The sequence below is a fragment of the Meles meles genome, chromosome 13, assembly GCF_922984935.1.
Source record: "Meles meles chromosome 13, mMelMel3.1 paternal haplotype, whole genome shotgun sequence".
NCBI lineage: Eukaryota > Metazoa > Chordata > Mammalia > Carnivora > Mustelidae > Meles > Meles meles.
Window position 1 is genome coordinate 46,381,616 of NC_060078.1, and position 19,931 is coordinate 46,401,546.

General features: G+C 48.5%; 1 protein-coding gene across 3 annotated transcripts in view; it reads right to left on the reverse strand.

Annotated features, from left to right (window-relative positions):
• Window positions 1-19,220, reverse strand: part of ARHGAP22 (Rho GTPase activating protein 22) — a 162,473-nt gene extending 143,253 nt beyond the window's left edge. For all 3 annotated transcript variants that reach the window (XM_046027290.1, XM_046027289.1, XM_046027287.1), the window contains exon 1: window positions 18,985-19,220. In XM_046027290.1, the coding sequence (XP_045883246.1) occupies window positions 18,985-19,036 (52 nt within the window). In that variant the 5' untranslated portion in view covers window positions 19,037-19,220. The remainder of the gene's footprint in view (window positions 1-18,984) is intronic.
• Window positions 19,221-19,931: the final 711 nt, after the last annotated feature.

Below are 19,931 nucleotides of genomic sequence, written 5' to 3' on the forward strand. Positions count from 1 at the left end.
TATCCCACTTGCAATATCCAATAATGGATAGAACATCAATGAGGAAATAGAGGACTTGAAGAACACTACAAACCACCCAGATCTAATGGACATTTATAGAATACGTTGCCCAAGAATAGCAGGATACATATTCTTCTCAAATGCACACGGAACACATTCCAAAATGGACCAAATGCTAGAGCACATAACAAGTCTCAATAGATTTAAATGGATGTCTGCTCTCACCAATTCTAGACCACATTGTATTGGAGGTTCTAGCTAAGGTGGTTAGGGAAGAAAAAGAAATAAAAGTATTCAGATTAGGAAAGAAGAAGTAAAACTATCTCTGTTCACAGATGACATGATCTTGTATACAGAAAATTTTTTTAAAAATTTTATTTATTTATTTGATAGAGATCACAAATAGGCAGAGAGGCAGGCAAAGAGAGAGGGAGAAGCTGACTAGCTGCTGAGCAGAAAGCCTGATGCTGGGTTCGATCCCAGGACCCTGGGATCATGACCTGGGCTGAAGGCAGAGGCTTTAACCCACTGAGCCACCCAGGCGCCCCAGTATATAGAAAATTTTAAGGAATCTACTAAAAAACTATTAGAATTAACAGATGAGAACAGCTAGAGTGAAGGGTAATAAGATCAATATATAAAAATCAATTGTATTTTTTACACACTTGCTGTGAATAATCTGAGAATGAACTCAGAAAATGATTCCTTCACAATAGCATTGAATAGGATAAAATATACAAGGATAAATTGAATAAGACAAGTACAAAACTTGTTCTCAGAAAACTAGAAAACACTATTGAAAATAACTTAGCTGAAAAGAGCTAAATAAATGGAAAAACATTCTATGTTCAATGAGTGGAAGATCTAACATTAAGATGGCAATACCCATGCCCCCTCAAATGATCTACAGATTTAACACAATCCCAGATGACTTCTTGTAGAGATTGACAAGCTTGCTCTAAAATTTATATGGAATTGCACGGCACCCAGAATAGCCCAAGCATTGGCCTGGATGTTAAGCCCCAGTGCAATGGTGATTTTGGCCACAGCACAGGGAGCTTGTCATGGTTGCTGACTTCAACATCAAAGTTGGTCCTGAATGTCTTTGTCTATGGGTAAAGGGATGGCTCCCTACTCTGTACCCTACCCACTTTGTTCCTTAGCTCTGTGAGGGAAGCAACACTCCTTCTCTCTACCCACAGCCTCTGGGCTCATTCATCTTCCCACCCAAAAGACGGCTCATCCTACAGGATGGCTCCCAAAGGGTGCAAGGTGGCTCTTTGGTAGTACCAGAGACTGAGAATTGAACAGGAGGATTGGGATGATCTAGGCAAGGAATGACTAAGGCTCCAACTAAAGGAAACTGGAAACGATTGCTGTGGTCAGCTGAAAACAGCTCTCACAGTGGGGTGCCAAGAGGATGAAGAAGGACAGCACTGAGTCTGACTCCTGGCCCCACCGGCCTTGATCTGAGTTACTCTGAGCAGGTCCCTTAACTTTTCTGTGCCAGTTCTTTCATCCATCAAACAGAGATGATAATCGCTTTCCTGCCCATCCCAAATGGGCCATACTAAGGTAGGAAGGCTGAGTATGTGGAAGCTCTTTGCAAACTGAACACTATATAAGGACATGTACAAGAGCGTGTATAAGCAATGACTCTGGGGCTCATGATAAGCAAGAACCAGCTGTGCACTGACAACCCAGTAAACTCTGCAAAGAACCACTACTGGGTCATCCCTTCCTAAGATTTTGGCCCTGAGAGCTAGCTTCTCATACCAATAGGTAACGGATAGTCCCACAATATGACATATCCTCCGGAACAGCCCCACCAGTTAATCTATGTTCTTACCGATAAAGATAACACACTTATTCGCCCCGCACATTAAAACAGTTTGCTCACTAGCTTGCGGTTTGCTTTGACGTCTTTGGCATGGGAGTCTTGTGTTTTGGTCAATAATTTCAAGCCTCCCCAAATGTGGCTTATCTGTTTACAGCTCTGCGTAACTCAGCAGGCAGTCTCTTGATGTAAATACAACAGGGAGCAGAAGGGGGAGGTGACTTCAGAGGAAGTGAGCTGGTGGGGACACTCGCCATGCCCACCGCTCAGGCGTGCAACTGCTACAGTTTGGCACACACCAAATGCCACTGCCGAGGGCTCACAGCCCCGGTTGACCCTATGCAGACCCAGCGTTCTGACGAGTTTCTGTCATCTGATTAGATTTTTCTGTTCTTGGTTTCATTTGCCAGGTTATGGAAGGTGGGGTGATATCACGGATAGAGCCTGGGCTTTGGGATCGAAGTCTGGCCCCAATCATGTACTGGCTGAGTGGCTCAAACAAGCCACTTCATCTCCCAGTATCTTAGTCACCTCAGCTGCAAAATCGGGGCAGCAATTGTCACCTCCCATGGTGGTGATGGAGATAAAATGAGACCAGGATTTGAAGCAGGAAGCATATGCTTGGAACATATTTGACCCTCCACAAAACGGAGGTATGTAGCTTCCTTTATGCCAGTTATGAAACAGGTAGCCTGACACTAAAATCTTGTGAGGGGGGAGGCAGACATATGAAAGTACTAACCCTCACACATGCACTCACATGTGCACACAGCCACACACACACACACACACGTGCAAACACTCATATATGTGTGTGCACGCACACTCACACACATATGCCTTCACAGTCTTACATATACACCCTCGTGCTCACAATCACACGCACACATACTGTCCCAGGCACATGATCGGGCTCAGGTTCAGACACAGTCACATACTTCCTTTTGAACTTGGCTTCACCACTCACACATGCAGGTATGTGTACAGACTGACACATACCCACAGGCTCACCCTCACACAGGTGTGCTCCTGGCGTGAGGTCACATGTTATGACAGCCCTGGAGAACACTCTGGCCCTGCTGGTGAGGCCCACCTGCTGCTGCCCAGTGTGGGGATCTGTGCTAACTGGGGGTGGGCTCCTCCTCACCAGGGGTTGGCACGTCTCCCCACTCTTCCCCATGCTCACTGTTTATTCTCAGAAAATAGTGACTCTGGTCCATAGCCTCTCAGCCCCTTTCTTTTTTTTTTTTTTTTAAGATTTTATTTATTTATTTGACAGACAGAGATCACAAGTAGGCAGAGAGGCAGGCAGAGAGAGAGAGGAGGAAGCAGGCTGTCCACAGAGCAGAGAGCCTGATGCGGGGCTCGATCCCAGAACCCTGGGATCATGACCTGAGCTGAAGGCAGAGGCTTTAACCCACTGAGCCACCCAGGCGCCCCTCAGCCCCCTTTCTAAGAGCAAAAGACTATGGTCCAGAGGTAACTATGTGCAAAATGTGTTTCTGTGGGCTCCGGCAGGGACCACCTGCATGCTGACCCAGCCTGGCCACCTTGGGGAACTTCCTGGTTCTGTCTGGTCCTTCTATTATGAGTTTTGCCTTCCCCTCTTGCCTTTAACCAGCCTTCAGGGGACGGTCCCACCACCTCTTAGCTCAGGGGCCTTAGGAGCACCTGCTGCTCTCTATCATCCCCAACTGGTCACCCAGTGAAGGCCAAAGCAGCCTGGCATCCCCTATGTAGCAAGGTGAAGGAAGGCTGTGTGGTCGCAGTTTTGATCTAGTTCTGTGAGTATGTCTTAACTCTCCTAGGAGATCTTCCAGAAACCACATCATCCCTTGCACAGCTTTGGGTCTCCAGGGAACTTAATAACTATTCACTGAATGAGTGACTGAGTCATCTAGGGCAAATTTGCCATGGTGCCTTGGTGGAAGGTCGGGACTGGTTTCTGATGAGGAGAGAGGGTGTATCACTTCTGCCCCAAACACACTAAAAGAGACTGAGTGACAGAGGGGAGCCCAGCAGGCTCCTTGTTGTCCAGGGCAGGGGACACCTGTATCCCTTTAGAACGCTTCAGAGCAAAGGAGTGACATTGCCGCTAAAGAAACGTGGACTCATCACCAAGTACCGGGTTCAGAGATCCAATTTCCAAGAGGGGCCCTGGGCTGACACAGAAACTGCCACAACACAATGTTTTGGGGCACATCCCCAAAAGAGGAACCTGGCCCGGAGGGTCACTGTGACTCATTTGCTCTGGTATTTCTCAAGAGGAAGTAAAATCAATCACAAAATACCACTTCCTGAAATGATGAGTGCTTAGAGTGTTTTCTCCTTGTGAAATATGACTCCCTAATTTTGAGTAGGCTTGTGTATTTCTCAGTTGCTCTTCTTGAATCAGCCTCTGTAGTCACACTTCATTTCCAATGCCAGGTTGGCCATTGACAAGAGGTTGGACCCTGGACAGATCAGTTAATCTCTCTGTGCCTTTGTTTCCTCTTCTTTAAAATGGGGACATGAATACCATCTGGCCAGCACTGTTCAGAGGATTAACCTCTTCAGAGGATAACCTACGCACATCTCTTTGGACAACCCAGGGAAAAAACAGATGTTAAGCACCTGGTCTCTGGACTTGAGAACCTATCCCAATGTTCTGAGTTCCATCCAGTCCAGATCTTTTCCCTCTTCTGGAAAATGCAGGAATTGGACTGGATAATTTCGATGGCATCTTCCAGATCTGAGAAAACATGACTGGGTCAAGAGAAAGATAGCCATTTTGAGCCAGCTCTGAGAAAGATAAGTCCTCATGTCACTGAGAGAGAAGCATGTTGAACACTGTGGTCAGGGTGAAAGGATTCTACCATATTCGAACCCTAATGGGAGGCCATGCTCCTATTAACAACTGTTACTTCCCTGAAAATATGTTGCTTCTCAGCCACGCACACCTAAGCCATCATGTTGAGTAAAGAGTAGGTAAAATATCTATGCAAAACACTTGATGTCTTGTGACCATTATGCTCTTCTGGGATCTGGTCACCAGAGGTCTTTTGGAAGGAGTCAGTCAAGGGAGGCCTGGGGAGTCAAGGACATTACCTAGACTTTACGTCCCACGAGACCTGAGTTCAAATCCTTTTCCTGCCTGTGGGTAACTCTGAGAACTTGGGCCAGTGGCTTGTGTTCTCTGAGCTGCTGCTCCCCCATATGTAAAACAGGGATAACGGGGCCATGGGGAAGTTATAGGTCAGAGAGGAAGTCTCATGAATAAGATCCTCTCCCATGATTCATACCTTCACAGTGGGATAAATATGTTATGATCAAATTGCATTTATGAGCACACACTGTGGGACAGTGGACTCTTGTAAGTATTTGAGCTCAAACCACTCTGAGTTAGCTGCCATCGTGGCCTCCCGTGGAGCTGAGGACTGGGGTGGCCTAATGGAAATCACGCAGGGAGTCAGGGTGGGGCTAAGATTTAAGTCCAGATCCACCTGTCTCTAGGATCAACATCTGAATCATAATGCAACATTGCCACTAGAGCACGTGACAATGCATTAAAGGATTTCAAAACGTGCACTTGGTATTTGCAATACACCCAAGTTAAGGGTCGTTCCTTGTAAGGGTCGTGCTGTTATTTTGTATCTCCTCCCTGAAGTTTTTTCCTAACTCTCCTTCAGCTTAAAGATGGCTGAGTCTAGCAGGAATTAGACCAGATGGTGCTTACATTGCCCTTTCTTGCAAAGGAGGGCTTTCCCCCAGCATGCACACTCACACACCTGCTTTGCTGGGCCTGTCTTCAGGCCCAGGCTTGGCTCAGGCTGGTGTCTCAGCCTTAAGGCTCCCAGGAGGGAGGCTCTGCTCCACCACCTATCCACACTCAGCCCCCTCAGGGTCCTAGCAAAGGAGTGGGTTCATACACGCACAACATGTCACCTAGAACAGAAACTTTTTCTCCAAATGCTTAGCTCGCCTCCGGGAAATCTAGCCCCATGATTCAGGAAAACAAGCATCCAGTTCTTAAAAGCAGCCATGTCCCTCCTGTGGTAGAGCGATTGCAAAAATCTCCGAAATCCCTCAGCCTTCTCTGCATCCATGAGAGACATGTGGCCGCATCACCCCAGTGTTTGCCCTGCCAGACAGCCAGCAACCATCACAAAATGAGGCAGGCCATCCTTACCAGCATCCCCACTGCGAACATGCCAGAAAGCCCAGAAGACCATGTGAGCCCAGGAGAGCTTGACCCATCAGCAAGAATAATTGTTCACACTTTGAAGCTGCTGAGTTTTGTGGTTTGTTATACTTCAATAGCTAATCTCACCCACCCCCAAATTGTACCATTATAACATGGACTTGCCCAGTCAGACCTCCTTGGTTCTGAATTTCTCTTGCCCTGATTCCAGCCAGGAGACCTGACAGGGGATTGGCAAGAAACAGACTGGGTTTGAATCCTAATGCCCCCCGCATCTTAGCCTCTCAGATCCTCCTTGGGACTAATGATAACCAGCGCCAACCATGCGTCATCGTGATGACGCATGAAAACATAGATGAAGCGTAACACTGAGTCGGTTTTTAATAAATGGTAGTTTCTGGAAAGTGCTACATTGACACTTGTTAACTTGTTGTCATCAAAACTGAAGCCCTGTCTCAAACCCATGGCAACACAGTTGGAGCTTCAGGGAAGATGGAAAACCTTTGATCCCTTCCTCTCCACATGTATTTGTTAACAACCAATGCTACGAAGCCCAGTGCCGAGCACTGTGGACGGATCCAGCATGGGAGAGCACAGTCCTCATCTCTAGGACACGCACAGGGAGGGTGGGTGTAATAGGAAATTTATATGTGGTCTTTGTCCCTGGTTCTTAGCACAGAACTCTAAAAACACCTGGAGTACCCTGAGCAATGGGAAGGTCTTGGTTGCTCACATCAAGCCCCTCTCAGCCACACCTGTGTCTGTGCTACTGAGGTGACTCGTGATAGGCCCCCAGAGACCTTCAAGACAGTGGCTGGCCTCCAGAAAGACCAAGACATGATTAGTGGACTGGAGTGCTTAGCCCCACTTCTCACTCCCACCCCCACCTCTGGGGAGTGGGGAGGGACTCGAGGTTGACTTCAGTCACCGAGAACCAATGATTTGACCAATCACGCTATGTCAGAAGACCTCCCCACAAAACCCCCCAGATGACAGAGTTCACAGAGCTTCCGGCTTGGAGGCGTTGGGATGGTGGCACACCCAGAGAGGTATGGGATTCTACCTTCATCCCATACCTTGACTACACAGCTCTTCCCATTTGACTGTCCCCGAACTATATCCTTTAACACAAATCAGTAACAGTAAGCAAAGCATTTTTGTGAGTTCTGTGAGCCATTCGAGCAATTATCAAAACTGAAACAGGAATCCCAGGAATCCCTGAATTTGTAGTCAAGTTGGACAGAAGTGCTGGGCAACCCATTTGCAGCTAGTGTCTGAAGCGGGAGCAGTTTTGTGGGACTGGGCCCCTAACCTGTAGGGTCGGCACTAACTTTGAACAGCTGGTGCCAGAACTGAATGGAATTGAATTGTTGGATACCAAACTGGTATCAGAATCAGAGAGGGTAAGACAAATATCCAAGGCTGTCGTCTTTCCTCTAGATGTGAACCCTCACGGCCAGGGTCTGTCACCCTCCCTCCTGGGGCTATGCCCAGGGCAGGGTTTGGGAAAGAGCAAAGAACCAGGGACTGAGGATGCCTGGGTGGCTCAGTCGGTTAAGTGTCTGCTTTCAGCTCAGGTCGTGATCCCCGGGTCCTGGGATCAAGTCCCGCACTGGGCTCCTTGCTCAGTGGGGAGCCTGCTCTCCTTCTGCCTGCTGCTCCCCCTGCTTGTGCTCTCTATCTCTTTCTCTGAGAAATAAATAAATAAAATATTAAAAAAAAAAAAAAAGGAACCAGGGACTCTGTAGGGGCTCTGGTCTCTCCCAGGCTCCCAGGGCAGGGCCATGGGGAACAGCTTGGGCCTGTGGCCATGGCTTCCTTCTCCTCTCTCTGAATTTGCTATTTTGAATATCAGTCTCTGCCAGTATCCCAAAGGATTCACAGACGATCACAAACCTATAATTTGGGGCACACTCTGTAAGAACCCTGGTGTGGGGCTGGGCATTTGGGCCCTGCTGCCAGCGTGCCTAGCTGAAGAGATGCAAGGGGCTTTGTTCAGGCCGTGCTCTGTGATCTGGGCCTGGGGCTGGCTCAGCCTGGAAGAGGGACACCTCTGTCATTTACAGAAACTGTACTGTCTAGCCTCAGGGCCCTGGCTCCATACTGTGAGTTGTCTGGAGAATCAGTCCCAAGACAAAAACTTGAACACATGACTCTGGGATTCAAAGAAAGGGACAATACCCAGAGGTGACAGCAGGGGACTGCCATCAGGCCTATTTTTCCTGCTTGCAGCGACCATGTGAATCCAGCCTGCCCTCTCTGTTCAGGACTGCCCTGCCTTCGCAGCCGTGCACTCATGCAGTCTCCGAGCCAGTCCCACCAGTAAGGAGCACATCTGGCCCTGGTGGGAGCACCGCCCCTCAGGACAGACTGGGGTAATCCCATGTCAGCAGTTACCATTTGCTGAGTGCATACCATGCGCCAAGCCCCGATACCAAGGTTCACAGACACCACCCCCCAAAGATATCTGGTTCGTTCCTGTTCTAAGAGGAAAGTAAGGCCCAGAGGTGATAAGCGACATGTGCCAGACCACCCCCAAGCAGGGGCTACGCCGACACCTCAAGCCCAGCCTGCCAGTCTGACACCAGGTGGCTCCTTCTACTTCAGTAGTGCGGACTGGGCACAGGTGTCCACCAGATGGTACGTGTGCGGCGGAGCTGACTGTTGGTTCCGTGGGCTTCACTCACCCACCTTGGAGGCCCCCAAGCCACCAACAGGCCAGAAATCTGCTTTCAAGGCATTTGATTCTCCTTGGTGACCTTGTTAGCAAATTTAAAAGGTAAAGACTTGAAAATTAAAAAAAAAAACACACACACACACAAAAAAATAAATAAAAAATAAAAAAAAATAAAAAAAAAACACAACAAACAAACAGATAAAGACTTTTGAAAGTCATCCAGTCACAGATTCAGTAATATTTGTAAAAGCATATTTATAACCAACAGGATTTCGTCATAAAATGGGCCTAAACCCCTCCTCATTCTCCATGCAGCCCCCAGGAGCTCCTTTCTTTGCTCCAGGTAAGACGGGGGGCCACAGTCACGTGTCCCACCGGGAAGGTGCCAGAGCTTGCTTCGGTGTCCCTCTACCCGGGGAGTCTGAGTGGAGAGAGGACCGCCACCCTTCACTGGCTGCTGACTCAGGGAGGAACACAGCGCTCCCTCCTGACCTGGCAGGTGGGCCCCTCAGGCTGTATCCTGCAGACACATTATCTTGCAGACAGAAGTGCATTCACAGCCTTGTTTGGAGCAGTGAAAATCTAGAGATGGCCTGTGGTGGGCTCTGCTGTGCAACCCGGATGACACCCAGGCCTGACGTGCATCCCCCGCCTCGGCTTCCGCTGGAGATGTCCTCACCTAAGGTACACTCCCTTCCTGGGGGCAGCCCCCACAGTCCTGGGCGGTCACTGTAGGGGTATACAGGCCTGGTCTTCTCCCTCCAACTCAGCACAGCTTCCAGCGCCCACCCCAGCCGCGGCTGAGTGTGCAGGGGACTGAGGCGCTGCTTCCATCACAGGCCAGCTTCTCCCGCTGCTCAGCCCTGCTCGCTGACTCCTCACAGGTACTGGTCCCCATCAACCTCCCCTATGCTCATCCCCACCTCACAGCCATTGTGAAGTAACTCACGGTATCGCCAGAAAGTCCGAAACACACCCCTCATAGTTATTTTAAATTCTCCACCTTACAATTTGAAAATCTCTGCCACGTCTGGGTCTGGTTCTGATGCTTGGCTAGAGCTGCCTGGAGTTGGGCATCTATGTGTCTACGTTCTTTTGGTCAGTCAGGCTCTGATCAGACTCCGTCAGATGGGGCTCTGAAGAGCCAATTTCCCTTGACGTCGGGCCTTGTTAAGAACCAAGCATGCTGGGGCGCCTGGGTGGCTCAGTGGGTTAAGCCACTGCCTTCGGCTCAGGTCATGATCCCAGGGTCCTGGGATCGAGCCCCGCATCGGGCTCTCTGTTCGGCGGGGAGCCTGCTTCCCTTCCTCTCTCTCTGCCTGCTTCTCTGCCTACTTGTGATCTCTGTCTGTCAAATGAATAAATAAAATCTTTAAAAAAAAAAAAAAAAGAACCAAGCATGCTGGTCAAAAATGGTTCCTTTTCCTCTCCTCCTGCTGATATTTACAGCGGGAACCTGGCCAAGCTCCTGGAGATAAATCACACAGTATGGTGGGGCTCCCCTAGGACTGGGTTCCCCAAGAGCCCTTAACTCTCAGAGTGGCCCATACCGAGCCCCCAGTAATCCATCAGCCACACGCATGTTTCCCTCTGTGGGCACTGGCTCCCACGGTGGCATCCACGTGTGAGTCTCTGCTGTGTCTGTGACCCCTGGGGCTTGCTTGTCTGTTTCCAATCCTGGAGGCAGTGGTTTGCCCCATGTCCTCTTCCCTTACAGCTCCCACAAGGGTGGTTGATTTTTCAATCTGTTCAGCTTGTACCTGTTCTTAGGAAGGAGTGGTGACTTCCAAGCTCCTTCCGTGTGCTCAGTTTTCCTCTTCAGGCTGTGTTTTTCATCTTGCTCGTTAACATGTTTTGTAATTGTTGGTTGGAAGCCATCCATAATGTGCTGGGTAACAGAAATTGAAGTGCGTAGGTCTTCGTCTGAGGTTTTATGTTAATCTGGCTGGGCTCCATGCTGTGATTAATGTTGATGGTAACTGTAGGTGCCAGAGGCTTCCAGGCTTTCTGGCTTCCTTGTTTTTGTTTTTGTTTTTGTTTTTGTTTTTTCCTTTCTCTATGGTCTTTGGGTTTCCCTAAGAACTCCTTCCTAAATAGAGCCTCTGCCGGCAGCTTCTTCAGCTGTGATGCGCTGTGACACTCGAACCCAGCTGATGCATTGGTGAGGTGTGAGGAGGGAAAGCCTGTTATAATCTTGTGGTTAATACTCAGGTTTTTGTGAGCCTTGAGTCCCTAGGCTATGACCCTCAGAAGTACTAAATAGGCCACCCCCTTTTTTTGTTCCCCCCCCCCCGAGGTGAGAGGAAGTCTAGCTTACCTGGAGCTGGCCAATTACCCTCCCACCAGGTCACTATGGCTCTGGTAAGGTGCTCTACTTGGAGGATGGGCCCTTGCTGTGGAGAACATTTTTTGTCATCTTTTCCAGTGGTTGCTCTTCCTTTCCCCCTGTCTGACATACACAGGGGTTTTTCTTGATTCTTCACCTTGAGAATCTGGTGAAGTTCCTGGAGGAAAACCCATGAAAGTGTGCCCCTCCCACTGGCTGATTCTGGGGCCCCCAGGAGTTTCTCACTGTCAAGCTAATCCACAGCCTGCCTCCAGCAGGTAGTCAAATTTAGCATTTCAGTGTTCGTACCAGATCATGATTCCAGTGGCTTCTGCTTCAGGTAAACTCACCTGGGCTATTATTTTCTGAATTCCCCTATGGCTCCAGATTTGAGGTGGTAGTTTGCCCTACAACTTCAATTTTCTGATGAGTCTAAGAAGAGTCACTGATTTTAAGTTCATTTACATTTTCCCCTGTTGTATGGGTAGAAATGACAATTTCCCAGCTTTTTCCATGTTAGATTTTATAGCTGCTACAGAATGACTACTCTTTTTCAAACAACTCCTATGGTGCCTCCCACCTTCCTGTCGCTAGAAGATCCTGCTTCACTTCCCAGAAGCCCATGATCTACATGGAAGACTTTAAAGAACAGTTTCCTATAGATCCCTCCATTAGATTGTAACAGGTGATAAATAAGCTCCAAGAAGTGGGGTTTTTATCAGTTTTGTTACCTGCTGCACCCCCAGTGTCGGGAACAGTGCTTGGCACAGACCCTGTGTGCTGAGTGACTAAATAACTATCAACCCTGTGTTAGAGAACCCTTGAGTGAACTTCCCAGGTGTGACCACCTTTGGTGGCCTCAGTAGCATTCATCTCTAAGACAGCCTGACTTTCTCTGGGAGCCTCAGTTGACTGGTACTGGGTTAGCACTTCCTGAACACCAAAGAAACAAGACAGGATGCCTGGTTCTAAGTAGAGGTCCTTGTAACCCTATACAGAGTCTCCATCAGGCACAAATTGATCATTCCACTTTCTTAAAAAAAAATGCCAAAGGCAATAGCTCAGAGCCAGAGATTAATAGTAGAATCCAATAGTTTGCATGGACAGGAATTCTTATTCATTCAGGAATTAACCTGTGCCCTTCCTTGAACTCTCTGTTTTTATTAGATGTGTAATCCTTATATAGATTCTGTGGTATGACCTCTCAGGATAACCCCTTTATAGTGAGGAACCCAAATGTAGAGATTATATAACTTGAATAAGCTCACAGAGTAAGCGGTGGACCTAGGAGCTACATCCAGACCTGACTTTCTCTAAAGACTAGCCTTATTTTTTCAGAATTGGGATAATGATGTCAGCAGCAGGTGGGAGGGTTGACTCTCCCTGTGCCCTGGTAAGGTAACAGGAGCTGGGTCAGGACATGGGGCAAAGAGGAGGGAGCAGAGATCTGGGTAGAGGAGAGAGGGCCATTGCTTAATTGAACACTGGGGAGAGCTGGTCTTCAGAATGTCCTGACTCTTAGATGGCATTGAGGACAGCGATCTGAAGGTGAAGGCCATGGGCATCTATGCGCCCATGTTCATCTTCACTTTCCTCCCAGGTCACCAGAATGCTGCTTCCTCCTCTCCTTGTTTCTGGGGGCTCTGGTTGGCACTGACAGCCATCTAACACGTTGAGCCAGTTTGAACCACTAACCCAGTCCTACTATGAGGGGCATGTTCCAAATTCAGGTGGGGGATTTGATGGCTATGGCTAAAGGTGCAGTTGATGTCCCAAAAGGCAGAGGTGCAGCAGTGAATGAGCACTAGAGATGGGTCAGCTCAGATCTGGGTTGAGTCCTGTCTGCCACTCATTGGCTGTGTGTCCTCAGGAGTCAAAGTACTTCCCTAGTCTCAGCTTCCTTATCTGGCTGACAGGAGGAGCTGCTCTGTCCTCACGAAGCTGGGGCAGCATTACATGAGACTGCAGGGGAGGGGAAGCTGCAGAGTGTGTAAGGGCTGTGAGCCCTCTCTGTGGTTTCCTATTTTGCAATCATTCTCAGAGTCAAATCACTTCTCCCAGATGCACAGGAACAGAAATCATCGTAAAAAAATGGCTCCCTAAGGAAATCCTCTGACTCAGCCCACACTTGGTTCAGTCACTGGGGGTGGGTAAGTGTGGGCTTCCTCTTGGCTCCCCAGTGGGCAGTGCGTCTGGCAGGGCTTCTGTCTAGACGTTCACTAGGGGCTCTGCCCAGCCTCTCTCCAGGCTCCTAGTTCCTGGGGCACAGATGGCTCCTGGCTGCCAGCAGGGAGCCCAGGAAAACAAGAGGGCTCCTTCCCATTGTTATGTGCTGTATCTGCCCCTAAAATTCATATACTAAAGTCCTAATGCCCAGCACCTCACAATGTGACTGTATTAGGAGTTTGGGTCTTTAAAGAGGTAATTAAGTTAAAATGAAGTGATTAGGTCCTAGTCCAACATAACTGGTTAGAAGAAGAAATTGGGACCCAGACACACACAGAGGAAGACACGTGAAGACACAGGGAGAAGATGCCTTCTGCAAGCTAAGGCAGTGGGGGGAGCTCTGAAGAAACTAATCTTGCTGATACCTTGATCTCAGACTTGTAGCCTACAGAACTAGGAGAAAATAAATTTCTGTTGTTTAAGCCACTCAGCCTGTGGCACTTGTTAAGACAGCTAGAGCAAACATACCTGCCTGTCCTCCTCACCGAGAGTCAGTGTGAGGGGGGAGGGGCGATGAGACACAGGGACAGGGATGGATTGGTTGCCCACTCAAAGCCAGGAGGAAGTGGTAATGATTACAAAGATACACACACACACACACACACACATGAGAGAGAGCCTCAAAATACATGAGGCAGAAGTGGACAGCAGACAACTGAATAATAAGAATTGGAGATTTCATATCCACACCAACAACTGTTAAAACAACTAGATGGATAATCAGCAACGATATAGAAGGCCTCAGCAACATGATCAACAATCTGTTCCAACTGTATGTATAGGACACTCCTTATAACGGGTCCAGAATATACATTATTTTCAAGCACCTATGGAATGTTCTTCAGGATAGGTCATATGCTAGGCCATAAAACAATAAACCAACAGGTAAGTGGGGAACCAAAGTGTACATCCATACAACTGAAAAAGGAACAAACCACGGATACACATAAGACCATGAATGAGCCTCCAAAACTATGCTAAGTGAAGAAATCCTGATGCAAAAGACTACATAATATATGATTCCATTTCCATAAAACATCTAGAAATGGCAGGTTTATACAGACCAAAGGCAGATCAATGGTTTCCTTGGGCTGGAGTGGGAGTATGGATTAATTGCACATGTGTACCAGGGGGATACCTGGGTGGCTCAGCCGGTTGGGTGCCTGGCTTCGGCTCAGGTCATGATCCCGGGGTCCTGGGATCGAGTCCCACGTTGGGCTCCCTGCTCAGCCGGGAGCCTGCTTCTCCCTCTGCCCACTGCTCTACCTACTTGTGCGCGCGCACGCACTCTCTCTCTCTGGCAAATAAATAAATAATTTAAAAAAAAATTGCACATGTGTACCAGGGAACTTTTTTGGGTGAGAGAAATGTCTTAAAATTGGATTAGGGTGATGGTTGTACAATTCTACAGATGTACTAAAAATCGTGGAACTGTACACTTTGAATGGGTGAATTTTATCATACATAACCTACATCTCAATAAAGCTGTTAAATACATACACATAAGAGGGGCTCCTGGATAGCACAGTCGGTTAAGCGTCCATCACTTGGTTTTGGCTCAGGTCATGATCTCGGGGTCGTGAGAACAAGCCCCAGGTCAGGCTCTCCCCTCAGCACAGAGTCTACTTAAGTTTCTCTCTCCTTCTCCCTCTGTCCCTCCCCTGCACTCTCTTTCTCTCTCTAAAATAAATAAATAAATCTTTAAAAAAATAAATAAACTCGTGCATACATATATGAGATGATGGTAAATGAAGTGAAGAAAAATAAGGCAGGGAAGAAGGGTAGGAATGTCAGAGTGGGCTGCAAATAGTGAGGTCATTTGTGGCATTTGCCAAATACTTCCAATCCCCCCTTCTAGGCACGTGGTAGGATGGCACTTCCTGGACTCCTTAAGGGTAGGTGGACAATGAGTTGGCAATGAGTGTGACGTGTGGGACTTCCAGACTGAGGATTTTCTGTTCATCTGAGACCTTTCTGGAGCTCGATCTCTCCTTTGACCCCCTGGCCTGGCTGCCAGCACCACGTGACATGACTATTTCATCAGCCTGGGTATTTAAGTCACTATGATGGACAGGTGACTTTTGACTCAGTTACTGCATGACCTGTGCTACTGGGACACAGACAGGTACTCAGGGAGAGCCTCAAAAGAAGATGGTAAAAGTCCTGGAGAGGTCAGTTTGTGAGCTGTGCAGATGTCTGGGGGGAAGGGTACTCTGAAGAGAGGGCAGAGCATGTGCAAAGACCCGGCTCATCCGAGGAGGAGCAAGGAAGCCAGTGTTACCGGCACTTGGCAAGCGGGGAACACAGGAGATGATGTGACAGGTGATGGTGAGTCAGCTGGAGGACTGACACGGGAATCCACTGGGAAGAGCTGAACAAGTGCCACTTCTCATAGGGTTTAGGCTTTAAGAGCCTTGTTCCAGCTGCAATATTGGGAGGAGATGGATGGGCCAGAGGCAGAATCAGGAAGACCAGCAAGAAGGTCTTTGTAAAAAGAATTTAGGTGAGAGCTTACTTCACACCCCGAAGCCACATCATTCTTCCTATAAACAACTCTTCCCAACCCCCCAGCTTTATTAGAATACAGTTCACACCCAGCACTCTGTAAGTTGAAGGTATACAGCATATAATTTGAGTTACATCCATTGTGAAATGATAACATTAATCAATTTAGTTAGTATCTGCCATCTCAAGTAGGTACCAAAAAAAGAGAAAAATAAAAAAAAATGCTTTTCTTCCTTGTGATGATAACTCTTAGGATCTCCTCTCTTAACTTCTAAATATATCATACAGCAGTATAATACACCATGTCATACACTCCACTCCTCTCTGGGACTTGTTTATAACTGGACATTTGTACATTTTGACCGCTTTCCTCCAATTCTCCCTCACCCTGCTCCACTTCCAGTAGCCACAGATTTGATTTATCTTCTTTTTTTAAACTGGAAGTGTAGTTGACATATAATAAGTTTCAGGTGTCCTATAAATCTGATCCAATCAGTCCTACATTTACAACCTTCAATAGCTCCCTACTGCCCATGAAAAATAGTCCAAGTTTCTCAACATGGCATCAACCTACCTCTCCTGTACCACCCACCCCTTCCCTTCCTATGATTTCAGTTCTCCTGTCTCTGAGTCTCCCATTCTCGCCCACTATCACCTCCCCACCTGGGTCCACGTGGTTTCCTCATGTCCCTACATCCACAGTAGGGAGGGAAGAGCCGTTCCAGAGAAAGATCAAGTGAGCAAAACCAGAGTTGGGAGGGCACCGGGGTGGGCTGTGATGGAGGAGGTTCAGTCCAAGCTGCCCTCTGGCCTTGCTCCTGGAGGTTAGCTTGTGGGCCAAGGAGCTGGGATCCTGAATGAATGGCTGGACTCAGAGCTGCCTTCTCTTCCTTCTGGACTCTCTGGCCCAGTATGCGCAGAGGTTACCCTCTTTCTGCCCACCATGATTCAGACCTGCAGTGGCTACTCATGGTGGGAAGGACCCAGGAGGGTCAGCTAACTGGGAGAAGCCTCCAGTCCTTGGCAGAGAACTGCACAGGCCAGGGGGCAGCAGTGTGGGAAGCTGGTGAGCACAGAGGCTGTAGCTGGTCCGAATGGGGAGGACCGTGCCACAGGAAAAGCTTACAAGTGGTGGGGCTCATGGCTAGGTGAGAGTTTTAGCCATGTCTCCCCAAACGAAAGACCAGAGTGCTGGCTGGCCTCCGGCTTCCTGCTATCGGGCAGTTCCTCGAATCGACAAAACTCTGGGCAGAGTGAAGAAATGAGGTACGGCACAGCATTTTAACCCCAAAGAATCTCCCATCTGCCCCAATTCCCTGGAAATATCTGATAAAAGCAAGCACAAGTTCCCAATTGCTCTCCTCCAGAATCTATGGTGAGGAACGGAGAGAAGAGAAAGAGCCAGAGGGAGACAGACAGAGCGACAGAGAGACAAAAAGAGAGAAATCGAGAAAGAAAGAGAGACAGAACGGCTGACCCAGAGAGACCAAGGATGAGGAGGAGAAACTGCTTCCCCTATGTTGGCCGACTTTCCTATTTTCCGAAGCCTTCTATAGAACAGCATGGCTAGTCCATCTTTATAAAGCTGCCAAGCTGTTTGTGGTCAGATAATGATTTTTAAAATTAATTAAGTCTAAGGGAATGAAGTGCTGATGCACCCTACCACGTGATCAATCCCAAACACATCACTCTAAGCCAAAGATGCCAGGCACGGAAGGACACCTGCTATGTAGCTGCATTTATATGAAATATCCAGAGTAGGTGAGTCCTAGAGACAGAAGGCAGATCAGTGGGTGCCAGGGCTGGGGGAGGTGGGGAGCCACTGCTCAGTGGCTATGGGGTTTTCTTTCAGGGTGGTGAACATGCTTTGGGACTGCAAAGAGGTGGTGGTCACACACCATGGAAGTACAAATCACCGCTGAATTAATGGGTCACTTTAAAACGGTTAATTGGGTCATGTGAATTTCACCGCCCTTGAAAATTTAACTCAACCTTCTTCTTTAAATTCAGGTATCCCATGCACTTTCTCATTTGTCTTTCCCTTAGAGAATTAGCATCTGCACTCTGAAGCTGGGTGGGGGGTAGGTGGGTGGGTATCTGCTCTACTGTGAAAATCTGGTGGCCAGAAGTGTCCACAAAAGAGAGTCCCATCAAATCAGTTGATGCCATAAATCTAACTGAGGGGAGAATCTGGAGATTTTACAGACCCCTAAGGCATTAGAAGTGAACAGAATTAAAGGCTAATTTCAGCTGCTCCCCACCCTCACTGTAGAAAGGGACACTATGAGCAGTGTCCCCTAGCCTGTGTCCAGCCCAGCGTCAGATCCAGGCGACTTGGCTGTGTGAACACAGAGCTTGAGGGCTCGTCCCTGCACACACCCACTCAGACCCCAGCCAAGGGCTGCTGTGTGCCGTCTGAGGCCTCCCCAGCCTTGGTCGGGGGGTTCCAGGTCCTGGCCGCACAGGAGGTTCACCTGGGAACTGAAAAATATGCTCATGTCTGGAACTCACTCCAGACCAATCTCCAAGTATTTAAAAATACCTGGGGATTTTTAAAAGCGCCTTTGTGATTCTAACAGAGAGCTAGGTCAAAGACCACTGTCTGCGTTTCTTCCTCTGGTATCTGGGATTTTAATCATCCTCGGGAAGTGTCCAGGTACAAAGAACATGAAACACCACGTCGCAACCACCCAGCCGGCATCTGTGTGATCCCCCCAACAAGCAGCTGCACGACCACCCCCACAGTCCCTGCACATGACCCAACCCGCGGGGGGCTTCCTCTGTGCCTCAGTTCCCTGCCGGCACTTTACTGGGGGCTACTGAACCAACTGCCTGGCTGGGTCGCTTCCAAGCAGGATGTACCCCCCTCCCCATGCAGGACCTGCCTCTCACCCCCCACAGTCTCTGGACAGGGTGATCCTTCCAGACTCTGAATGTCATCAGAGCCCTGAGTCACTGGACTCAAATCCCTCCAACGATCACGGTCATGTTGAAGGCTCTGCGTTTCAGGCAGACACAGAACATCTCCCAAGTTCAAGAGCGAGGACTGTGGGCACCATCAGCCCATGCCCAGGCCTCGACCACAGATGATGCCCCTTGATGCTTCCAGCCCACAAGACCAAGACAGCTCCACGATTGACCCCGTCTCCCAGCCTCAAATGACCCCATCTCTCAAGCCAGAAGCCAAGAGCAAAGGTAATCATATTCCATATAGAATAAAATAAAATTCTTACCGAAATATCTGGCTGCAAATGTTCTTCTTTTGTTGGAAGCTGTCGGCAGCATAATGAAGCTGGCAGACTATGTGCAAATTTCTTGTGTATCCTTTTTATAAAGAACCAACCACATCCTCAAGCAGACAAGCTAATTCCTGTTTTCCAGTAACAGGAGATCAGCATCTATAGAAAAGAAATATATTTAGAATGCCCTTTATCTGGTGTTTTCTTGGATTTCAAACAAGAAGCCTTGCTGTGAGGAACGAGTCCCTTAAATACAAGTGTTCCCAGGGATCTTGGAATGACTTTGGGCAAGTCATGGGACCGCTGGGTATCAGTTCCTCGTCTGTAAAATGGGAACAATAATGACAACTGCCTCTCCCGGTGAGCAGAGGATCAACAAGATGAGGAAAGCAGTAAAACAGCAAAGCCCTTCACACGTCAGACATTCTGTTTGATCTTTTCCATCAGCTGACCTGGATTCAGAAGGAGCTGTGTTTCCCACACAGCCTAGAAAGTGGCTACAGACCATGACTGGCAAGCATGCAGAGATTGCCAGGATGCTGTCTGTGACTCCCATCTGGTGTGTGCCACAGTCCTCCCATGGGGAGACCAAGGACATGGTCCCCATACCTGCACAGAGAGACGAAGTCCCCACAGCACCAGCAGCAGACCCTCAGCCTTGTACTCTGGCTGCTAATGGTGTGGCTTTTTGTTCCATTGCTGGAAAAGTCAGCATCAGCCATGCATCATTTCCAGGTGTGGGAAATCAAAAAGAAAATCCCAATTAGGAAACAGCCAAGTGAGTTTCCGGCAGCCGTCAATGTCATTGACATCGTGGTCTTGGCAATCTCGGGGAAAGGCAGTTCCCAGGGGGTGGTTCTGTCCATTAAAATACAGATGGAGTACACAGATGCCAGGAGCCAACTCTGGGACAACAGCTCCCAGAATATTCTTCCTATTCC